The sequence below is a fragment of the Danio aesculapii genome, chromosome 5, assembly GCF_903798145.1.
Source record: "Danio aesculapii chromosome 5, fDanAes4.1, whole genome shotgun sequence".
NCBI lineage: Eukaryota > Metazoa > Chordata > Actinopteri > Cypriniformes > Danionidae > Danio > Danio aesculapii.
This window is the reverse complement of record NC_079439.1, coordinates 8,344,961-8,369,827: the sequence shown is the minus strand read 5'-3', so window position 1 is coordinate 8,369,827 and position 24,867 is coordinate 8,344,961. Positions and strand designations below refer to the sequence as shown.

General features: G+C 35.8%; 1 protein-coding gene across 1 annotated transcript in view; it reads left to right on the top strand.

The window, feature by feature from the left end:
• Positions 1 to 23,460, top strand: part of LOC130228841 (pikachurin) — a 67,240-nt gene extending 43,780 nt beyond the window's left edge. The window contains exons 13-24 of the mRNA XM_056457314.1: positions 2,218 to 2,407; positions 6,004 to 6,129; positions 9,482 to 9,725; positions 10,475 to 10,586; positions 13,160 to 13,276; positions 13,907 to 14,087; positions 17,154 to 17,177; positions 17,317 to 17,395; positions 20,282 to 20,425; positions 21,376 to 21,459; positions 21,577 to 21,680; positions 23,304 to 23,460. Coding sequence (XP_056313289.1) covers positions 2,218 to 2,407; positions 6,004 to 6,129; positions 9,482 to 9,725; positions 10,475 to 10,586; positions 13,160 to 13,276; positions 13,907 to 14,087; positions 17,154 to 17,177; positions 17,317 to 17,395; positions 20,282 to 20,425; positions 21,376 to 21,459; positions 21,577 to 21,680; positions 23,304 to 23,455 — 1,557 coding nt within the window. The 3' untranslated portion in view covers positions 23,456 to 23,460. The remainder of the gene's footprint in view (positions 1 to 2,217; positions 2,408 to 6,003; positions 6,130 to 9,481; positions 9,726 to 10,474; positions 10,587 to 13,159; positions 13,277 to 13,906; positions 14,088 to 17,153; positions 17,178 to 17,316; positions 17,396 to 20,281; positions 20,426 to 21,375; positions 21,460 to 21,576; positions 21,681 to 23,303) is intronic.
• The last annotated feature ends 1,407 nt before the right edge of the window (positions 23,461 to 24,867 follow it).

Genomic DNA, 24,867 nt, shown 5'->3' with positions numbered 1-24,867 from the left:
TATATTAAAGAAATGTCACACACAAGGCATTTCATTAAGTTTTGTACCTGAAAATAAACAAACAATAAATTAAATTAGCATCTTTTATGCAAATTTGTGACAAAAAAATAAATGTGAATTTCTGCATTTTGAATTTGTTTTACGTACAGAGTACGGAAAGTATTTAGACCCCCTTAAATGTTTCACTCTTTGTTATATTGCAGCCATTTTCTAAAATCAATTAAGTAATTTTTTTTTCCTCATTAATGTACACACAGCACCCCATATTGACAGAAAAACAGAATTGTTGACATTTTTGCAGATTTATTAAAAAGAAAGCCTGATATATCACATGGTCCTCAGTATTCAGACCCTTTGCTCAGTATTTAGCAGAAAGACACTTTTGATCTAACACAGCCTTGAGTCTTTTTGGGGAAGATGCAACAAGTTTTTCACACCTGGATTTGGGGATCCTCTGCCATTCCTCCTTGCAGATCATTTCCAGTTCTGTCAGGTTGGATGTTAAACGTTGGTGGACAGACATTTTTAGGTCTCTCCAGAGATGCTCAATTGGGTTTAAGACAGGGCTCTGGCTGGGCCATTCAAGAACAGTCACAGAGTTGTTGTGAAGCTACTCCTGTTTAGGTGTTTTAGGTGTATGCTTAGGGTCATTGTTTTTGGAAGGTAAAAACTTCTGTGTAGAGATGTAATGATCATATTGACCAAAATGATCCTGGTTATCGATATTATTACAGTTTTGTTCAGATGACATGAACATGTTTAAAAATAAATGTCACACGCTTAAGGCATATCAAGTTTTGTACATGAAAATGAACAAGCAACAAATACAATTTGCAGCTTTATACAGTTTTTTGACAAACCACATAAACATTAAATGCTGCTTTGTTTTACATATGTTTGTATTATTTCATGTGCATTTTAGTGCGTTTTTTTATAGGTACATTCGATTGTCTCATTCAATTTATTGTTTGTTATACTTACACTTGGAAAATGACCTCAAAAGGATCTATAATTGCCTTGTTTTTCACAAAACTGCTTAAAGCTGCTTTATAAAAGCCCAATAGGGTTGTGCAATTTGATGGAAATATCTAATTGATATTTAACTAATATTGCAATTAGTTTTGTGATTTAATTTAGTATTTTTTAATAATATTTTAAAGGGGAACTATTATGCAAAAATCACTTTTATAAGGACTTTTAACACAGTTGTGTGGCAGCAGTATGTGAATATTACTAGCTTCTTATTAGTGTCTACAAAAACACTTTGATTGACATTCTCCCTTTGTCAACAGAGGGGGAAAGCTCCGCCCATTAGTGACCATCTCTCCCTCATTAGCATAGAACATTAGTCTTGTTTTTGAATCTGCCACTATGCTGACACGTAGACATTTGTAACTCCGCCCTCTTTTGAAAGAGCACTATCTCATTTGAATTTAAAGGACAGTCACCAAAACGGCACAATTAGGATCAAAGCCTAAAAGGGTTATAAAACATATTATTTATGAGGTATTTTGATCTGAAACTTCACATACACACTCTAGGGACATCAGAGACTTATTTTACATTTTGTAAAAAGGAGTCATAATAGGTCCCCTTTAAATGAAGGAATACATGTATTTATAAATACATATTTATTAACTGTCAATATACAGCATACATTTACATTGCAGCCTTTTGCAATTAGCCATTCGTAATGTTACAGGATTTACTCTGAGGTTTCAAAATCGCAATGATAAGTCTCAGTTTTGATAATGAATATTCTTTCATTAATTTTCCTTCGGCTTAGTCCCAGATTATCAGGGGTTGCCTTCCCTACCAGCTGCAACCCTGCACTTAGAAACACCCATACACTCTCACATTCACACGCACACTCATACACTAAGGCCAATTTAGTTTATTCAATTCACCTATTGCACATGTCTTTGAACTGTGGAAGCAACCAGAGCACCTGGAGGAAACCCACGCCAACAAGGGGAGAACATGCAAACTGGCCCAACCGGGACTCGAACCAGCGACTTTCTTGCTATAAAGCAACAGTGGCTGAGCCACAATGCCGCCGATAATAAAAATTTGAAATGCTAATGCTCACCATCATAAAATTGACAGTGGCTTACCTTGAAACCAGCAATCGTAACAACACTAGTAATGATATTGCATTGGATACTGGTGGCTGTTTCATACAATGCATCTAACAATCTCTTTTCTTTGTCCCAATAGGGCCAGTACACTAAAATAACCTTCCGGACAGCTTTGTTTTTGGGTGGAGCTCCGAATGGCTACTGGTTAGTGAAAGCTGTGGGCACAAACCGTGGGTTTCAGGGCTGCATGCAGAGTCTGACTGTCAACAGTAAAGCCATAGACATCCGGCCCTGGCCTAAAGGAAATGCACTGAGTGGAGCAGACATCGGTGAGCTCCACATGACAGAACTTGTGCTGCTTTTATGTGCTATTGGAAAGTTCCTTATTCCCACTTATGATGTGATAATTACAAGCTTGTCGCATTCAAGTGCTTTGTTGTCAGGAAGAATAAAAGGTAGCATCACTGTTGTTGACAACTATACATACAGTTGAAGTCACAATTATTAACCCTCCTGAATGACTGTATTATCCCCCCTGTATATTTTGTTTCCAATTTCTGTTTAACGGGAAAAAAATTCAACACATTTCTAAACATGTTAGTTTTAATAACTCATTTCTAATAACTGATTTATTTTATTTTTGCCATGATGACAGTAAATAATATTTGACTAGATATTTTTTAAGACACTTCTATACAGCTTAAAGTGACATTTAAAGGCTTAACTAGGTTAATTAGGTTAACTAGGCAGGTTAGGGTAATTAGGAAAGTCATTGTATATTGATGGTTTGTTCTGCAGACAATCAAATAAAAAAATTGCTTAAGGGGCTAATAATATTGACCTTAAAATGGTTTTACAATAATTAAAAACTGCTTTTTTTCTAGCCATAATAAAACAAATAAGACTTTCTCCAGAAAAAAAAATATAATAGGAAATGCTGAAAACCAAAATTTCACAGGAGGGCTAACAACTGTTCATTCACCATGCTACAGTGGCATCCATTAGTATTGGGACATTTGGAAAAATTGAGCAAAGGCAGTAGTGAGAAAAAAGATCTTCATTATTTAGCATTTTGTCTTATGCTTTAACAGCAAGAACAAAAATCTTTCAACCTGCTGACAATTTTTAAAATTAAAAATATAAAATTGGCTTAGATTTATATATATATATATATATATATATATATATATATATATATATATATATATATATATATATATATATATATATATATATATATATATATATATATAAAATAATTTTTTTTTATATATATTTCCCAAATTATGTTTAACAGAGCAAGTAAATTTTCACAGTATGTCTGATCATATTTTTTCTTCTGGAGAAAGTCTTATTTGTTTTATTTTGGCTAGAATTAAAGCAGTTTTTAATTTAAAAAAAAAAAAACATTTTAAGGTCAATATTATTAGCTCCTTTAAGCTATATTTTTTTCGTTAGTCTACAGAAAAAAACATCGTTAAACAATAACTTGCCTAATTACCTATTAACTTGCCTAGTTATGTACTGTACCTATTAACTTGCCTAGTTATGTACTGTACCTATTAACTTGCCTAGTTAACCTAATTAACCTAGTTAATCCTTTAAATGTCACTTTAAGCTGTATAGAAGCGTCTTGAATAATATCTAGTCAAATATCATGTACTGTCATCATGGCAAAGATAAAATAAATCAGATATTAGAAATGAGTTATTAAAACTATTATGATTAGAAATGTGTTGAAAAAATCTTCTCTGTTAAACAGAAATTAGAAAGAAAATAAACAGGGGGGCTAATAATTCAGGGGGGCTAATAATTCTGACTTCAACTGTATATATGAAAATTTAGATGCAAAAACCTCTAAATACCGTCTGAAATTTCCCTATAAAATGAGTATTTATATCAGGCACCCATCTGTATGTTCAATAATACCACTTTTATGGCAAAGAATAAGATCCTTTGAAGTATATATATATATATATATATATATATATATATATATATATATATATATATATATATATATATATATATATATGAAGTGTTATATGGGTGTTTATTTTGTATGTTTGCACGAGTGTTATTTGGGTGTTTATACATGCATTTAATTTAGGCATTGGGCCTATAATATGCCAGTATAGGTGTGTTTGCTTGCAGTGAGTTTGTATATATGCGCATGTTGTTGTGGGTGTATTTGCAAGGATCGAGTTTATGTATGTGCATGTGTGTATAGGTGTGTTTGCATGCAGCAAAGTTTATATGTATGTGCGTGTTAATGTGGGCGTTTATGGGAGAATGGAGTTTACATGTATGTGCGTGTTAATGTGGGTGAATGCATGTGTCAAGTTTATATGTACATATATATATGAAACATCATATTTGAACATCCAAACATCATATTTGAACATACAATATATGTATAGGTACAGTATAGGTGTATATGCGAGTAATTTATAGGTGTATATGCACGTGTTTTATGTATGTGTTGATAAGCGAAGTCTGATTTAAATCCTACACGGCGCCTCATATTCTTAAGCAGTTGGAGTTATGATACTGAAAATTCACTACTGAATTACAGAAATAAATCACATATATATATAAATTACACATCACATAAAGTACACATTACTCAATTTGAATACAGCTAATAATATTGTACTGTTACTATGTTGGGTTTTAACTGCGCTTTTAATCAAATGAAAGCAACCTTTGTGAGCAGACTTATTTCATGTTAGAAATCATTTAAAAATAACGGTAGTGTGTTGATCAAGTGCAATGCTTTTCAGTATAAAATATATATATATATATATATATATATATATATATATTTTTTTTTTTTTTTTTTTTTTATAATGTATTTATTAAATTTTTAAGCAATACAGATACAACAACAAACAAGTGAACAGGACGTGGGGGGCAAGAAAAAAAAAATATATAAAATAAAATAAAGTAAAGTAAAGTAAAGTAAAGTAAAGTAAAGTAAAGTAAAGTAAAAAAAAATAAAATAAAATAAAAAATAAATAAATAAATAAATAAATAAATAAAAAGAGGGTCATTAATAAAATTTGCGATATTGCATATTCATGCACCACAAACCTTCATAAAATCTGACCTTGTTAAATCAACCCTCTGTGGATTATGGAGGTTATGTTTAAACCCATATGTAACAAAAATGGATCCCACCTCTCATGAAATAAAACATCTTTGCCATGTAAGACACAAGTTAAGTAGTCCAGTGGTACATATTCAAGTATTACCCTGTGCCATAAAGACTTTGTAGGAGTTTTGTCAGTCTCAAATATTGAAATATACAGTTGAAGTCAGAATTATTCGCAATCCTGTGATTTTTTTTATTTTTATTTTTTATTTATTTATTTATTTTAATCAATTATTTTACAAATGATGTTTAACAGAGCAAGGAAATTTTCACAGTATTTCCTATAATATTTTTTTCTTCTGGAGAAAGTCTTATTTGTTTTATTTCAGCTAAAATAAAAGCAGTTTTTTAATTTTTTTGCATAATTTTAAGGTCAATATTATTAGCCCCCTTAAGTATTTTTTTCTGTTGTCTACAGAACAAACCATTGCTATACAATTACTTGCCTAATTACCCTAACCTGCCTAGTTACCCTAGTTAAGCCTTTAAATGTCACTTTAAGCTGAGTACTAGTATCTTGAAAATATCTAGTCAAATATTATTTACTGTCATCATGGCAAAGATAAAATAAATCAGTTATTAGAAATGAGTTATTAAAACTATTATGTTTAGAAATGTTGAATGTTGAAATCTTTCTGTTAAACAGAAATTAGGGAAAAATGTTCAGGGGGGCTAATAATTCAGGGGGCCTACTAATTCTGTCTTCAACACATATACAGCAATCCCTAAAAAAACAGCTGAAATCATCATCTTCTGCTGTGTGTGTTTCAGGCGAGTGCAGTAACAGTGTGTGTGAGAAGGTCACCTGTGCCAACGGAGGGATCTGCTTTGCCAACCGCGCGGACGGCTTCATCTGCCTCTGCCCTCTGGGTTATAAGGGCTTCCTCTGTGAGGAGAGTGAGTCACACACTTCTGCTTGATCCTGCCATGACTTTCACATGTGCAAATACACACATTTATTACTGATATCCACATTTTTCCTACGCCTCATGAGTCATGATGCCTTCTCTAATTTAGTTAAACTGTAACCATTCAGTGAAATGTTTTAAAGCTTAAGCCTAACATACCTCTCAGGCAATTTTGACTATATACTATATATGCATTATTTGGAGTGCAACCTTACAGTATTGTTTTAGTTGTTTGTTTGCAGTGCTTTTAAAAGGAAATTCCCCAAACCTGACGTGGAACTCATAATTAAAAATGCTGTAACGTGGAAAAAATTGGATAAACTTGAGCGATTTTTAACCAAACCAATACTCTCCTTCTGGGTTTGTTGTTTTCTTTATTTCAGTTTAACTAGACTATGTAAAAGCCTCTCTTTTGGTAAGACATGCTGTCTTTTTGTTTTTCTCTTTAAATGCAAATGAGCTGTTACTTCCCTCCCCCTTTTCCAAAACATGGTGGAGCCTTTACTGCTTCTGCTTCAGATACTCCAGCTCTTCTATGCAGAGACCATTATTAATCAGAAATCTAGTGTGCATAGTTTTACTTTAGGAAATGCAGTATTGAATTTACAAACAGTCGGCAAGTACCAAAGAACAGATGCAACACATTGCTCAGATGTAGTTTTCAGTCACGCTCATGTAAGTCATATTCAACTCGTTTAGTTTTGCTTCATTCATTTTTGATTTCCGTCTTCAACATGCGATTTATTTACAACACATTTTTAAACAATAGTTTAATTCATTTCTAATATCTACTTTTATTCCCCATGGTGACGGAGAGTGCATAACATTTTACTAGTTATAAATAACATTTGCCCCCCAGTTTCTCTGGTCTAGAACTACCACTGACTATAACATGTAAGACAGGATCATGAAAGGAACATTCAAAAAGCAACTCATGTAAACACCTTGATCATATCATTGTCTTATTCAGATTAAGGCAAATCATTAGATTACTGATAACCATGTAAACACAGTCACAAGCCCCAACCCTAGAAAAAAGGAGTTCAATATTTTGCTGACAGCCTTTCCACAGGTTAGTAGTAAGCTAATGTAATTTCATAATGCAAATCGTAAATTCATGCTAACCAACAAACAATCAAAGGAAATATATTCATGTAATTCAAATATATAAAATATGAATTGATGTTTACTTTAAACTTTAATGATATTGTTCAACGAAATGGTTTGTAATAAGGCTTTTAATTGAATTGATACATTTTAAACCTCTAACATTATTAATAGGCTACGAAGTGACTGATGTTGTTGATTTGCACTAAATCACAGTTCTGACTTTCATTTTCAAACCGCCTACTAGCTATTTTATTTTCAAGATCTGAGGTGAGCTATCTGCTGCTTCTTTCAATGCAATGGCAATAAATGTCTTATAAACTGGTGTTCAAACTCACATTGGGTGTTAAAGCCATAGACTGTAAAATATATGGACGGAGCATCCGTGACGTCACCCATAGGTTTCTGAAGAGCGCAAAAGAAGCCACAAGTAGGCGCGGCCAACCGTCGCCATTTTGTTCGCGCGTCATCGCACCCACGGCGGGATACCAAATAAGGGCAAAGAGGCGGAGAGTGGGCGGAGCTACAGACGCCTGCTGGCACTTTGCTTAGACCTGGCAGACAGACTTTACTTTGGGAGAAACGCTTGATATTTAATTACCTGCGACTCGTTTGTGTTCTGACCACATGTGCTTGGCTGTACACTATATCAATAAAGTGTTTAGACTTTTAAAAACACTGTTGTAATACAGTGAGCCACTAAACATTGTTCTTATGACGTTTTTCTACAGAAGGAAAACGCGAATTACTTCCAAACACTTTAATTATAGTCTGTGTTAGTAAATGCAAGACTACTGATGAACTCCAGCATAACACTGTATGACAATGCTTCAGATGACTGATCTAGAGCCTACAGCCAATCTGGCACATTCTGGAGTGCTTTATGGGTCTAAAGAAAAATATTAATGATAAATAATCTTAAATAAAACAAATACATTTATAGAGATGGTATATAAGTATATAACTTTACTCACATGGGAAACGGAGGCCACGTGAATGGTTTGTGAGCACAATTAAGTGCACACAGCATCCAATATCATCTGATAATTGTAAGAAAGAAGTCCAAAAGGCAGCTGACTGTGTAAAGCCACATAAAACAAAATAAAAATATGATGAATATGCCGAGGTCAGTGGCTAATCTGCCGGATTCAGCTGAGGTGAAGTGACGGCGACCAGCGAGACCTAGCTGTCACTCAAGTGGCCACGCCCTTAATTATGCAAACTTAATATAACCTAATATAAGGAAATGGAGGAGTTATAAAAAAAATTCACCCTCCTCACAGTTGTTATGGAGGGTAATAATAGCTATATGAACCAAAATCGTTCTTTGTACCAGGCTGTAAACACCTTTTTTTCTGTTGTAAAATTGGCCATTCTAACAGTGGGCTCAATTGCAACTTGCTCTATTATGGAGCCAGGACTAGCGGAATTTTGATGAATTGCAGTTTCAGTTACTTCCGTATTGGCTTCCCGAGAGAGAGCGGGAGGTTGCCACTTGGTTAAAGCACATAATCGGTACCTGAGGTGATCTTTGTCATCTTTGTCACAATTTATGCTGTTGTTGTGCTGCAAAGTCAGGATAGTAGAAAGCTTTTATAAAATAGATTTTTTGAGCATCGGTTAGTACAAAAGCTTCTTTTAACATGGAATAGATAACTTTTATTGTGTGTCGCGGTGCCATGTTGTGTGTAGTTGGGACGCAGCTCTGCAGTTTAGTTTCAACCCTGCTTCAACAAATTTACCTGTAGGTTTCAAACAAGCCTAAAGCTGCGGTCACACTTGACTTTTCTTCCCATAGACTTCAATTCATACGCACGCGAATGCGTCAGACCGGAAACGCAGGGTCATGCGTCAAGTTTCGCAAGTTGCTGCGGTGCAAAGTTCAAGCTTGGTGAACTCTGACCTGCGAAATCGCATCACTTGACTGCGTGAGACCAATCGAGGATCAAAACATGACCTCTCTATACAGAAATTTAAAACATGGAGCAATCGCTTGCTTTTTTTAATGTATAATCATCTTATTTAATCCCGCCCCTTTTCGCAGCACCGTACGACAGAATTTCGCACAGACAAAGCCTAGTGTGACCATACCTTTAAGGACTCGATTAGTTGGATCAGTTGTGTTTAATTAGGGTTAAAGCTAAGCTGTGGAGAGCTGTGGTCCTCCAGGAACTGGATTTGACACCAGTGGCGTAAGAGAACGTTTTTCATGCAAACTGATCCTCTCGTTGCAGGTTTCCTCTTGTCTCTGCCTCAGTTTAACCAGAGCATGTTCTCATACGCCAGCGCCCCCTGGCCTCAATCGTCCCACAACTACCTGTCCTTCATGGAATTTGAGGTGACCTTCCAGCCGACCAGTCCTGACGGCACGCTGCTCTACACTGATGATGCCACTAGTCGTGACTTTCTGTCCATCAGCCTAGTGGCCGGATATGTGGAGTTCCGCTTTGACTGTGGCTCTGGTGCAACTGTTATCAGGTGGAGTAAACAATATAGTACAGGGGTGTCCAAACTCGGTCCTGGAGGGCCGGTGTCCTGCATAGTTTAGCTCCAACTTGCTTCAACACACCTGCCAGCATGTTTCTAATACAGGGGTGTCCATACTTGGTCCTGGAGGGCCGGTGTCCTGGAGAGTTTAGCTGCAACTCTAATCAAACATACCTGAACCAGCTAATCAAACTCTTACTATATATATTAGAAGAGGGGTGTCCAAACCCGGTCCTGCAGGGGCAGTGTCCTGCAGCTCCAACTTGCCTTAACACAGCTGCAAGGATGTTTCTAGAAAGCCTAATAAGAGTTTGATTAGCTAGCCCAGGTGTATCTGATTGGGGTTGGAACTAAACTTTGCAGTACACCGGCCCTCCAGGACCTAGTTTGGACACCCCTGTTGTATGTACTATACCAAAACACTGGTATAGTACAAAACAACTATCTAGATGTACATTACACCCACATATAATATATTTTGTTAAATCTGGAAGTCACCTCATATATCCTTAGACTTTTGGGAAGGATGTGCAATGTTTTTAGAAAAGTGCAGTTCACATATTCTGACATGTTTGTTCCTGGAAGGGGAAGTTCAGAAGCACTCTTAATAATTTAGATCATTTTTATAGCTTTTTCATGCTCAAACAACATCATCATGCACTAAATGAAGCTCAAAGTTTATTAAGCATAAAAACATGTTGTGATGAACTGAACACTGTATCTTGACTTTTGCTTAACAGGAGTGAAGAAGCCATTGCTATGAATGTGTGGCATGAGTTACGTGTGTCTCGAACTGCAAAAAACGGCATCCTACAAGTCGACAACCAGAGACCAGTAGAGGGCATGGCAGAAGTGAGGAGATTCTATATGTTTTGCAGTGAGATTTGTTCTGATTACCAAGGCTACAATGTTTTTGATCACATATTGAAAAGGGACAGTTCGCTCCAAAAAAAATCCTCATATACTCAACCTTCACTCATCAAGCAAAAAGGAAGATGCTCTAAAGAATGTTGGAAAATCAGTCATTGATTTCCATAGTATTTTTAGGGATACACCAATATGGATTGCCAATATCGATAACCGATAACATTTTTTTGAAAATGAGCTTCCATGCAGTGTATAACGCAGCTCTTAATGGATGAAAACATCTAGCTGAGGTTTAAATCTAGTGCACCTTGTTTAAAACTATTGATTCTTTAGTGAAATAGTTGACTTTGAGTCGAATAAATGAATCGAGTTGGGTTCGGATCTTTTGTTTGATCGCATCAACGGCAATACGGTACATCACCAAATATGTACTTCAAGTTCCGGTAAACTGTGAACGCGCTTTCACTTCAGACACTAGCGGAGGTGCAGAAGGTCAGGTGACTGATTATGATACGAAGATGACGATCACTGACAGATAGATATTCGGCTGCAGGGAATAAAGAGTTAAAGTTCATTTTCACAACAATACCACAGTATAGCCAACCTAGTGCTGTGTTTGTTTCTGTCATTTTTCAGATTTTTAATACAATAACAATGCGGGATTCATCGGCCGTTTGCTATTGAAGGAGCAGCAGAGACTATGGGACTTTGTCTGACTTTGACAGGGACTTTGTCAGTAACTTATACAGTTCAAATGGACCAGTTTCTTGTAATGGACCAGTTTCCTGTTGCCTCGTTTTCTGTAGTTTGCAAAATATGTGTTTCATTGTGTGTTTTAAGTTGTAATCATCCTGCGCGGCTTGTAATCACATATCTATTATAGATCAGCGCTTGGATTGTATCTCTCAGGTTAAATCTGTAACGTTATGGGGCTGTTCACATATTGCATCCAAAACCACGTTAAAAACACAACGCATGCTTCTTCCTTTACCGATTTTAAATGCGTTTCTCAACATGCGATCCAGTTGGACTTGATTAAACTGGACTTGCTATGACCACCATGAGTTGTTCCTCACACGCGCGGTGCGGTCAATTTTTAAAATAGTTCAGCTTTTGCCACTGTGTGGGTTGATACTGAATGTGTGTCGTTGTTATTACTTGAGGTTTGGGTTAAGAGTAGAGTAATATGCTGGCGTTTATTTATTGCATTCCTGCATTGAGCTCTTACATACTTTCTGCTACTTCATACTGTAGCCATGTTGGGCATTTCTCTCTGTCTCTTGCTGAACGTAGTCGACCAATCGCAATAGACATGGTCTTCGGACCAATCACTGTGGATTAGCTTTGCGCTAAGGAGGGGTTTGGGGAACAAATGAATCACTGAACGATTCATATTAGAGTCGCTGTGATAATTAGGTAAAAATAAATGCATATTATAAGACAATGAAAGTGTTTTTGACCTTTCACGCATATCAGCCAGTTGTTGGAGACCCCCGAAATCAAAATATGACCTTTTTTAATGCAAAATAGGGGCTCTTTAAGATTTGGAAGCCGATAACCGATAAACTATAGCCGATTAATACGAATGATTAAAATGTTATATTTTTATACAGTGAACAACTGATTTTATTTTTAAAACTTCATAAAAGTTTGAACTGCTCATTATAGTGCACTGGACAAGTCTGAACAAGTTTGATCCTTGCATGTGCGAGGCAGTTCTGTACAATTACGTAATCTATCAGCTTAAAGATATCGGTCTAATTTTGACATCGGGCCGATAACGCTAACATTAACAATAGCATTTATCGGCCAATAACGATATGGCAGCTGATGGTTGTTGCTAGATCGGATATGGATGCGGCCGGAAGTTAACGAGAATTATTTATATTATTTATTAAATTTCACATTTATTATATTTTATTAACGTCTACCCCCAGCCCAACCCTAAACCCAACCGTCACAGTAATGTAAAAACAGTAGTTGTACCGAGTATTATTTATGCTATCTATTAAATTACCCAATAAATTTTATTTTTTAACGTCTACCGCCAACCCAACCCTAAACCCATCCATCACAGTACTGTAAATATATTAGTAATTGTTATACAGTGTCAAAAAAATGCAGCTATATTAATGTGCATATCGCACTTTCGGCCAACCAAGTATCTGATCTAGACTTTACCGGCAGCTGATATATCGTGCATCCATAGTATTTTTTGTTCCTACTATGGATGTCAATGACTGCTTTTCTCCAAGACTCTTCAGAATATCTTGTTTTGTACATTGAATGTCATGACTTGTACATTTTGAAAACAACATCTTCATTTTTGGTTAAACTGTCCCTTTTAATATGGCTTAAAGTAATTAATTTCTGTATAGCCTTTACTCCAGTCTTCAGAATTAAATGATCCTTCAGAAATTATTCTTAAATGTTATTTTATTAATTTCTTTTGATCACAAAGAATAATAAAACAATGGAACCTATTTTAAGATATTTTGTATTGCATAAATACAGTATGGTGTATAACAAAATAATCTATATTTCTCTCTCTCTCTCAGGGTGCGTTTACACAGATAAAGTGTAGTTCTCCTCTGTATATTGGAGGAGTTCCTAATTATGACATTACCAAGCCCAGCGCTGGCATCCTGAGACCCTTCAGTGGAACTGTTCAGAAGGTAAAACAGTTCACACACTATTCATTCATTCATTCATTTTCCTTCAGCATAGTCCCTTTATTTATCAGGGGTTAGCCACAGCAGAATGAACCACCAACTTATCTAGCATATGTTTTACACCGCGGATGCTCTTCCAGCTGCAACCCAGTACTGGGAAACACTCATACACTCTCATTCACACACATAAACTAAGGACAATTTAGTTTATTCAATTCACCTGTACCGCATGTCTTTGGACTGTGGGGGAAACTGGAGCACCCGGAGGAAACCCGCACCAACACGAGGAGAACATGCAAACTCCACACAGAAATGCCAACTAGGCCAGCCAGTACTCAAACCAATGACCTTCTTGCTGTGAGGCGACAGACGCCCCACTCCAGGGGTTCTAAAGCTTTATGAATTTCTTTTTCCTGTTGTTACAATCGGCCAGCCAAGACTTCCATTTCAGGAAATAAAAAACATACTATTCAGAATTTCTTCTCTCCCTCAGGTTTTAAACAAGTGTAAGATGAGTAAATAATGAGAGAATTTTCATTTTTCATCTCTTCAAATTGGCAGAATCTTCGCAGAAATTTCACATTTGGAAATCTTGAAACAGTATCCTGAATCTTGAATATTTCCTCCCATCAGATCACTCTAAATGACCGAGGTATAGAGCTGAATCCAGGCCAGGCATTTGGTGTGAATGTGCTGAACGCGGCTCATCCATGTGTGGAGAACCCGTGTGCGAATGGAGGAACATGCAGGGCCAAGTGGGACGAATATGACTGCGATTGTGCTCTTGGGTATGATGGAAAACACTGTCAGAAGGGTGAGAAAACACACACAGACACACACACACACACACACACACATACACACACATACACACAAACACACTTGTTATTATATCCCAGTGGGGACTCTCATAGATCAGACGTTTATACTGTACAGACTGTATATTCTACACCCCTACCCCAATCCTACCCCTAAACCAACCCTCACAGGAAACAATCTGCATTATTACATTTTCGAATTACCTCATTCTGTGTGATTCATAAGCATGTTTACCTGTGGTGACCTCAATTTAGATCTCCACATTGAGAAAAGTCCCCATTAGTCTGTTTGCATTCAGGTTTAAAAAGAAAGTGAAGCTTGGATGTCAAGTTTACATTAATTTGTAAATTGATTTCCACATTAAACGGGACGTATTATGTTTTTACAAAATGTTAAAATAAGCTTCAGCTTCAAGTTTCAGCTCAAAATACCCCACAAATAATGTTCTATAGCCTTTTGAAACTGACCCTTTTTAGGCTTTAATCCTAATTGTGCCATTTTGGTGACTGGCGTTTTAAATTCAAATTAGATTGTGCTCTTTTCAATAGAGGGTGGAGCTACAAGTGCTTATGTGTCAGCATAGTGGCAAATTCAAAAACAAGACTAAGGTCTTATGCTAATGAATTAGAGATCATCACTAATGGGCGGGGCTTTCCCCCTCTGATGACACATACAAAGGGAGAATGTCAATCAAAGTGTTTCTTATCTTAACGGGTTTGCTTTCATTCACTTTCATTCTTTGAAGAGGTGAACAGATAAAGTGGAAATAATGGACTGACTACAGAGACTGGAAAGCCTAATTGAACCCAATGTGTAAAGTTGTAACAAAATAAAGTAAACTTGACTGACAGCTTCACTTCATTTTAAAGCCTCACTGAGATAGAAAAAGAAGCACATACACACACACACACACACACACACACACACACACACACACACACACACACACACACACCCATAAACAATAGGTGCTCCTGGAGATCTGCTGTGCTTACTGTAGTTTAGCTCTAATCTTGAACTACATTTCTAGTTTTTCATTGCAAGTCAGTTTTCAGGCAGACTTTTATTTTATGAAAATTTGCTATATGGATGCACTACTCAGGTTGTTTTTCTTTTAATGTAAATGGTGTATTTGTATAGCGCATTTATCATGTATGTCCATACACCCAATGCGCTTCACAATCTTGAAGGACGGGGGGGGGGGGGGGGGGGTGGCGGTGTCTCTCCATACCACCACCAGAGTGCAGCTCCACTTGGGTGACGTGATGGCAGCCACAGGACAACAGCACCAATGCACGTACCACACACCAGCTATAGGTGGAGTGGAGAGACAGAGATACAGCCAGTTGGGTGGATGGGGATGATTGAGAGGCATTAAGGGGAGGGATTTTGGCCAGGACACCGGGGTTACACCCTTACTCTTCACGAGAAGTGCCATGTGGTTTTTAATAACCACAGAGAGTCAGGACCTCAGTTTATCGTCACATCTGAAAGACGGTGCTCACGGACAGTATAGTGTCCTCGTAACTATACTGGGGCATTAGAACTTACACAAACCGCAGGTTGAGCGCCCCCTGCTGGCCTCACTAACATCAGGAGGGTGATATGGCTTTAGCCATTCTTATTTTTAAATACTTTATTTATAGAAGTTTTTTGTAAAAACATAACACCAAATAGTGTACATCATGTATATATGTTGACAAAATTATCTCTGTGTTATTACCTTATACTAACTAGAACATGCACCAAAACACTAGCAAACAATACAGCAATTATACAGCACCATCAAAAAAAAAAACAATAAAGAAATCTCAGCCAGACTGATGGAATAAGAAACAAAATAGAATCACATGTAAAAAGGAAAGGTAGAGAAGAAAAAAATTATTACAGAAACATTATTAACCTATACATCTAAGGAAGAGGCCCTATATTTTGTCATACAACTTCTGTTTGCAAAATCTAGAGAAACGTAACCTTTCCAACTTGAGGGCAGAAACCATTTCAGCTAACCATTTTAAAAGATTTGGAGGTCAGAATCACTCTCTTGGCCAGCACCATGCCAAACATAAGGGAGAGTTGTTGATGTTTAGGTCAAGTTAGAGCCTGGTCTGACCATCCAAACAATGCTATTTCCAGATCAATTTTAATGTCCATTTCAAAAGCCTGGGAGTAAAGTCCGAAGATACTCTGGACAGGACCAGAAAATATGACCATAGGTCCTGACTGCGCCTTTGCATTTATCACACAGAGGAGAGATAGAAGGATACAGCTTATTAAGTTTGGCTTTAGTATAGTGTAATCTATGCATCATTTTAAATTGTATGAGCTGTAGTCTTACATTTATAGAGCAAGAATGAATACGACTCAGTCCCTCCTCCCAAGTAGAGGATGAAATGTCAATTCCTAGTTCCCTCTCCCAAGAATCTTTAAGGTGTGCAGTAGAGACCGAAACGTGCGAAGCAAACAGATCTATAAATTTAGTCACTAAACATTTCTCCATTGGGCACTGCCTCAAAAGCTTGTACAAATCATGATCAAGAGAGACTTTCTCGCAATGAGGAAAATTGGTTTGATAAAATGAAACACCTTTAGCCATTCTTGACATAAATGTTAAATTAAAAACTGAATTATTTAATTATGAACACTGAAGGGCGTCACGTTGGTGCAGTGGGTAGCACGATCACCTCACAGCAAGAAGATTGCTGGTTCGAGCCTCGGCTGGGTCAGTTGGAATTTCTGTGTGGAGTTTGCTTGATCTCCCTGTGATCGCGTGGGTTTCCTCCGGGTGCTTCGGTTACCCCACACGTCCAAAGACATGCAGTATAGGTGAATTGGGTAAGCTAAATTGTCTGTAGCGTATGTATGACTGAGTGTGATACGAAACTCCGCTAAAAGGCAGATCTCCAGAAGTCAGACACATTCCCTCAGTAGTAAGCAAACAGTATGTTGTGAGTGCTTTTAGACTGAGTTGTTGATCTGATATTCTTTGCAGACTTCTTCCATAACACTACCAAATCTTTCCTAAGCTTCTTTTATTCTGTTTTGTGCTCTCGCTGTGCAGAATGTGGGAATTATTGCTTGAACAGTAAGTGCTGAAGGCAGAAGTTTTTCGTTTGTTTTTTTTTTAGAGAAAGAGAGAAACGCCCTTTCGTATTATGTTTATGATGATGTGTGCTGCCATCTAGTGGAGGTTAAAGTGAATTGTTTGTGTTCTGCTATATTAGCGGTCACTGAATCCATTGAGATCCCTCAGTTCACCGGACGCAGCTATCTGACATATGACAACAGAGATATCCTCAAGAGGTATTGGACTTTTTGCTTTTACCCAAATAAAAAAAATATTATAGTAATTTATACTAAATACTGCTTTGTTTTTGAAACATGTTGTTGTGAATACATTAATTCATCAGTTGTGGTATTTCTATAGTTGCTATTGTGATATCATGTCAGTAGGTGCGTTTCCACTATCGCGCCTAAAGCGAGCGAGCTAGGGCGAGCCAAGGCCAGTCGCGTTTCCACTATCACTTCCGGGGCGTAATTGGGCCAAAGCGGGGCTTCCTTGGGGCCAGCGTCCGACCTTTTTCGGCCTGCCGAATACCTTGGGCCAAGGAGGGCCAACTGTACGTACAAAGGCGGAGTTTTCCTGTCAGGTAAAGAGGAGACAAGATGCTTTCTTCCCTTACATTTGTTTTGCTATCGTCGTTCTCGTCGCTCGGCTGCTCTTTTGCGCCTTGCAGCCAAATTCTGTGTTCGAAGTAAATGCCGCCGAACTCAAATGTCCTTATCCAGGGATCGCTGTCTGGCCTTACACCAACAGACCACAAACAGTAAAAAAGCAATCGCTTCGATGTTCTCCATCTTCCAGCTTTCGTAGTGATGCCAGGTTGTTTTTGTGGTTATAATTTGAGTTTTTTGTTCCCGCTGAAGTGGGCGGGTTGTGTGACGGGTTGTGTGACGTTTGATTCGGGGGACGTTCTGGGGGCGGTGTTTGCGTGACGCGCTGCGAGCAACTAGCCCGACAGTGGAAACGCGACATGATTTCGGCCTCATTTCTCAACCTCCCGGACTATTGGCCCGGCCTGGCCTGATTAAAGCCCTGGCTCGCATTGGCCCGATAGTGGAAATGCGGCTATTGGCCCATGAACATTTCCTGCTTGTCACCAAACTATTTCAGGCAATTCAATCATTACTTGACGTTAAAGCGGCTATCATAACATCATTTATCAATATGTTGACCTTTTTGAATTCTCGGAAGCTGTAGAAATTAAAAATGTAAAACAGGAAATACATTAGGACCATTGTTATTGTTTACATGCCTCAAAATGGTGTATATATAAACAAATTTGCAAGTAATGTAAGATATTTTCTACAACTATATAAGTTGTCCAGCAATATGGTGTACTGTAGTAAAAATGTAAGTATACTGCAGGATCTTTATAGTTTTTCAGTTGTCTGTAGATAATACTACAGTATGCTGCAGCATTCATTAACAAAGTGTTGTAAATAATATGATATATAAAGTCAGAAATACTGTAGGATTTACTTTAAATTACTGCAGTATTTTCATGTAGGTATGCTTTACAATTAATATATACAGTATATGTATGTTTGTTTATATTTACAATGCTTTATAATTAAAGACACTATATTAATAAATAAAGGCACTATATTAATATTAGTGTCTAGATAATAATGCTTAAAATTGTATAATGATAAGATTTTAAATTCAATCCATTTTAGCATTAGAACAAATTTATGGTCATAAATTAAATAAATAAATAAAATAACAAATAATAAAAGTAATAAAGTAATAATATATTGTTTTATTGTATTTATTAATGTTATTCTGAAATGTCATCTTGACCACAAATATATCTGTTACACAATATTATAATTATAATTATTAAGATCAAATTAATTTTTATCTTATTAGAAACGTAAAGTTTAAACAGCAAAGTTGTGCTGATCAATGTTGATGTTAATCATGGTAATTTTTAAGCCATCATGTGTATATATATACGGTTGAAGTCAGAATTATTAGCCCCGCTGTTTATTATTTCCCCCAATTTCTACTTAACCGAGAGCAGATTTTTTCAACACATTTCCGAACATAATAGTTTTAATAACAAATTTCCAATAACTGATTTATTTTATCTTTGCCATGATGACAGTCGATGACATGAAGACACTTCTATACAGCTTAAAGTGACATTTAAAGGCTTAACTAGGTTAATTAGGTTAACTAGGCAGGTTAGGGTAATTAGGCAAGTTATTTTATAACGATAGTTTGTTCTGTAGACTATCAAAAAAAATATTAAATAATAATTTATTAAATAATTTTGACCTTAAAATGGTTTTAAAAAAAACTGCTTTTATTCTAGTCGAAATAAAACAAATAAGACTTTCTCCAGAAGAAAAAATATTATCAGACATACTGTGAAAATTTCCTTGCTCTGTTAAACATCAGTTGGGAAATAATTCTGACTTCAACTGTATATATATATATACTACATACAGTTTGGGGTCAGTTTGGGGTCTCCTGCTCACCAAGGCTGCATTTATTTAATCAAAAATACGGTACACATTGTACAATTAAATAACTGTAGAACTGTAAAACTGATTTTAAAGATGAATTTTCAGCTTCATTACTCGTCACATGAACCTTCAGAAATCACTCTAATATTAAGGATTATTATTATTATTATTATTATTCATTCATTCATTAATTCATTTTCCTGTCGACTTAGTCCCTTTATTAATCTGGGGTTGCCACAGCGGAATGAACCGCCTAATATTATTATTGTTGTTATTATTATTATTATTATTATTATTATTATTATTATTATTATTAATAGTAATAAAAGCAATAATGATTGGAGTAATAATTTCATTTGAAACTACATACTGCAAGCAGTTTTTACAAATATTTAACAATTTAACTAAATGTTTACATCTAATACAGTATATTCCACCTTGATAGAATAATTTTCTTGACAAAAAAACCCTGACCCCAAACTTTTAAGTTCAACATTGATTAACAACTTTGTCACAGTCTCAGTAGTCACAGTAGGTGTTTTTAACGATTTAAAGATAAAGATCATCAGTTTTTACTTCCAGAGCCTTTTCGTTGAACTAAATACTTCATATGAACATCTATATATGCTAATATAATGGTGAACGTCTCTGCAGGATTTCGGGCTCCAGAACAAACTTGTTTATGCGTTTTAAAAGCACGTCCAAAGACGGACTTTTATTATGGCGTGGAGAGAGTCCGATGAGAGCCAACAGTGATTACCTGTCTCTGGGTCTTCAAGACGGAGCACTTATTTTCAGGTATAACAACAACCACACTTGTCTGCACATACACACAAACACACGCACCCTCTAAACACTTCTGTTGGGATAAAAAATGGGAACAACATTTATGTTTCTCCTTGGATGATTCAGACAACAAGCCTTCATTATTGAGGAAATGTTTAGCATTAAGCTCTTTTTTTTCAACCAAACTTTGCTTCTTTTCAAAATGTTGATTTCTGGCTAATTATATGCAAATCAAAAATCACTTTGACCCTCACGCACACATGCACGCACACATGCACGCACACACGCACATTTTTGCAGCCTTTTCAGAACAAAGTATGTGGGCTCTAAACCAACAATGCATAGAAGTCATATAAGAACTGCCTTCCTCATTTGAATGTTACAGACCAAAAAATTTATATTAATAAATATATAAATCAATGAATGCAGTCATAAATAATTAATCAAATTAATAAATAAATCTAAAATAAATACACTAATAAATAAATGGGAAAAATAATTAAACTTTAAAATAATAAAATATAAATGAAGCATGCATAAAATAAAAAAATGGAAAAAGTTATAGACTAATAATGTAGGATTAAATTTAATTGATAATACAAAATATATTTTTATGAAGTCATATATTACTTTCTTTGTTTTTCTATTATTACTGAACATTTCTTCATTTAACCGTATGTTTATACATTTATATATTTATGTATATATATATATATATATATATATATATATATATATATATATATATATATATATATATATATATATATATATATATATATATTGCTGGTTTGGTCTTCCATAATGAATTAGAAATAATAATTAAATTAATATTCACAAAATATAAAGGAAATTATATAGTTTAGCAAGAGTTTCAAGCACACAAACACAGCTTGAGTGTAAAGTCATGATACTTTTTATGTGTTTTTGCAAATGCTGCATGTCTTTTGTTCCCTCTGCAGTTATAACCTGGGTAGTGGAGCCACCACTGTAGTCATCAATGGCACATTTAGTGATGGAAAATGGCATAGAGTGAAGGCTGTGAGGTCAGACTCATTATTCTTCAGCATGTACTTTCAAATAGACTGCCCCATGTAGATGCATTTGATTTAAAAAAAAACAGACTGTAGTCTTCTGAATTTAACCAAGTCTTCTGTTTTAAGGGATGGACAGTCTGGTAAACTCACTGTCGATGACTATGGAGCTAAAACTGGCCGATCTCCTGGTAAAATGAGACAGCTGAACATCAACGGTGACCTATACATTGGTAAGAATCAACATAGGTATGGTGTTAATAATCAATAATTATGACATTAGACGCAGCATCAAAATCAAGCTAATGAGAAATAAGAAGATGCCATTCGAAACCCTTTTTATTTATATATTATATATATATATATATATATATATATATATATATATATATATATATATATATATATATATATATATATATATATATATATATATTTATTTATTTATTTATTTATTTATATATATATATATATATATATATATATATATATATATATTTATTTATTTATTTATTTATTTATTCAGCAAAGATGCATTGAATTAAACAAAAAGACTTCTGTAATGTGTAAAAAAAAGAGTTTAAAATAAATGCTGTTCTTTCAAAATTTCTTATAAATAATCCTATAAAATGTTTCTTAACTATTTTTATTTAATAATAAGAACTGATTCTTGAGCTTTAAATGTTTTTAGTTGATTTTAAGAGTGATTTCTGAATGCTCATCTGATACTGAAGATCGGAATAAAATATTCAGCTTTGCATCACAGAAATAAATTACATTTAAAATCCTATTCAAATAGAAAACAGTTATATTATATTGTAATACTTTTTCACAGTGATACTCTTTTTACTGTATTTTTGATTAAATAAATAAATACAGCCTTGATGAGCATAAATATGAAAGCCATATAAGAAAAAACTTGTGTAAAAAGTCAGAAATATAACATGCTTAACTTACTGAACTGAAATTATTATTTTTTTAATTTTGTCTTCCTAATTTTCACCTTATAAATCATTATTTTGATTTGGTAAGTCTTCATTTCAAATTTTAATCAGAATTTCAACTTTATATTTTTCATTTAAAGTCAAAATTTGCACTATTATTCTCATAGTCATGCCTTACTAATTTAGACTTTTTGTCATAATTTAGGCTTTTTGTCATGTTTTCTTATATGGCAGAAATGGACCTTCACACAATAGAGCTTTTGCACAGTACACTCTCTGAAAAAAGGTACACAGTGGTGCAAATAATGTTCCTTAAGGAACAATGTAAAAGTTGTACCTTATATGGTACAGAAAAGACCTCTTATGATACTGTTTTGTACCGTTTATGGTACAATTGAAATGAAGGTACAAAATTATTCTCATAAAAACGTTACATAAGTGTTGGAGAACTCCTTCTTGATCACAATATCTATGAAAATAAACGTTACTGGAAAGGCAAAGTGATTTTATGAAAAATGTTCATATTAAACATGAATCATCTTTTAAAAGCATATGTGTAAAGACTCATAAACATTAATTAATAAGTTCTATAATACAAAACAACTGGTAAAACAAAACTATAGATATTGTAAACTAAACATTTAATGCATTTTTTAATGAACGTTTGGTAAGTATTTTCTGATAAATACATTTTCATTATTGATATCTGCACCTTTTGCCATTTGCTCTCCACTACACACGTGAGCTGGTAAAGTTCAGCATATGCAAAGTATTCATGCAGACATTTTACTATTGTAAAACTAATCAAACATTGTGCATATCTTGTTACAATACTTGTGCAAATTCTATTTCTATTTAAGATCTGTTTGTGGTTTTGAATTCTAATGGCAAAGTTTGACTCTGTCTCTCCAGGTGGGATGAAGGAAATCGCGCTGCACACTAACAGGCAGTACATGCGAGGTTTGGTGGGATGCATTTCTCATTTCACTCTGGCCACAGACTACCACCTGTCTCTGGTGGATGATGCAGCAGACGGCAAGAACATCAACACCTGCACCAACTGAATATCTCAAAAACACCAATAACACCACCTGCACTAACATCTACACCTGCACCAACTGAACAGCTCAAAACACCACCAACACCTGCACTAACATCTACACCTGCACCAACTGAACATCTCAAATCACCAACAACAACCCCTGCACTAACATCTACACCTGCACCAACTGAACAGCTCAAAACACCACCAACACCTGCACTAACATCTACACCTGCACCAACTGAACATCTCAAATCACCACCAACAACACCTGCACCAACTGAACATCTCAAAAACACCAATAACACCACCTGCACTAACATCAACACCTGCACCAACTAAACATCTCAAATCACCACCAACAACACCTGCACTAACATTTACACCTGCACCAACTGAATATCTCAAAAACACCAATAACACCACGTGCACTAACATCAACATCTGCACCAACTAAACATCTCAATTCACCAACAACAACACCTGCACTAACATCAACATCTGCACCAACTGAACATCTCAATTCACCGACAACAACCCCTGCACTAACATCAACACCTGCACCAACTAAACATCTCAAATCACCACCAACAACACCTGCACTAACATTTACACCTGCACCAACTGAACATCTCAAATCACCACCAACAACACCTGCACTAACATCTACACCTGCACCAACTGAACATCTCAATTCACCAACAACAACCCCTGCACTAACATCTACACCTGCACCAACTGAACAGCTCAAATCACCAACAACAACACCTGCACTAACATCAACACCTGCACCAACTGAACATCTCAATTCACCAACAACAACCCCTGCACTAACATCTACACCTGCACCAACTGAACATCTCAAATCACCACCAACAACACCTGCACTAACATCTACACCTGCACCAACTGAACATCTCAATTCACCAACAACAACCCCTGCACTAACATCTACACCTGCACCAACTGAACAGCTCAAAACACCACCAACACCTGCACTAACATCTACACCTGCACCAACTGAACATCTCAAATCACCACCAACAACACCTGCACCAACTGAACATCTCAAAAACACCAATAACACCACCTGCACTAACATCAACACCTGCACCAACTAAACATCTCAAATCACCACCAACAACACCTGCACTAACATCTACACCTGCACCAACTGAACATCTCAAATCACCACCAACAACACCTGCACTAACATCTACACCTGCACCAACTGAACATCTCAAATCACCACCAACAACACCTGCACTAACATCAACACCTGCACCAACTGAACATCTCAAATAACCAACAACAACACCTGCACTAACATCAACACCTGCACCAACTAAACATCTCAAATCACCACCAACAACACCTGCACTAACATTTACACCTGCACCAACTGAACATCTCAAAGCACCAACAACAACACCT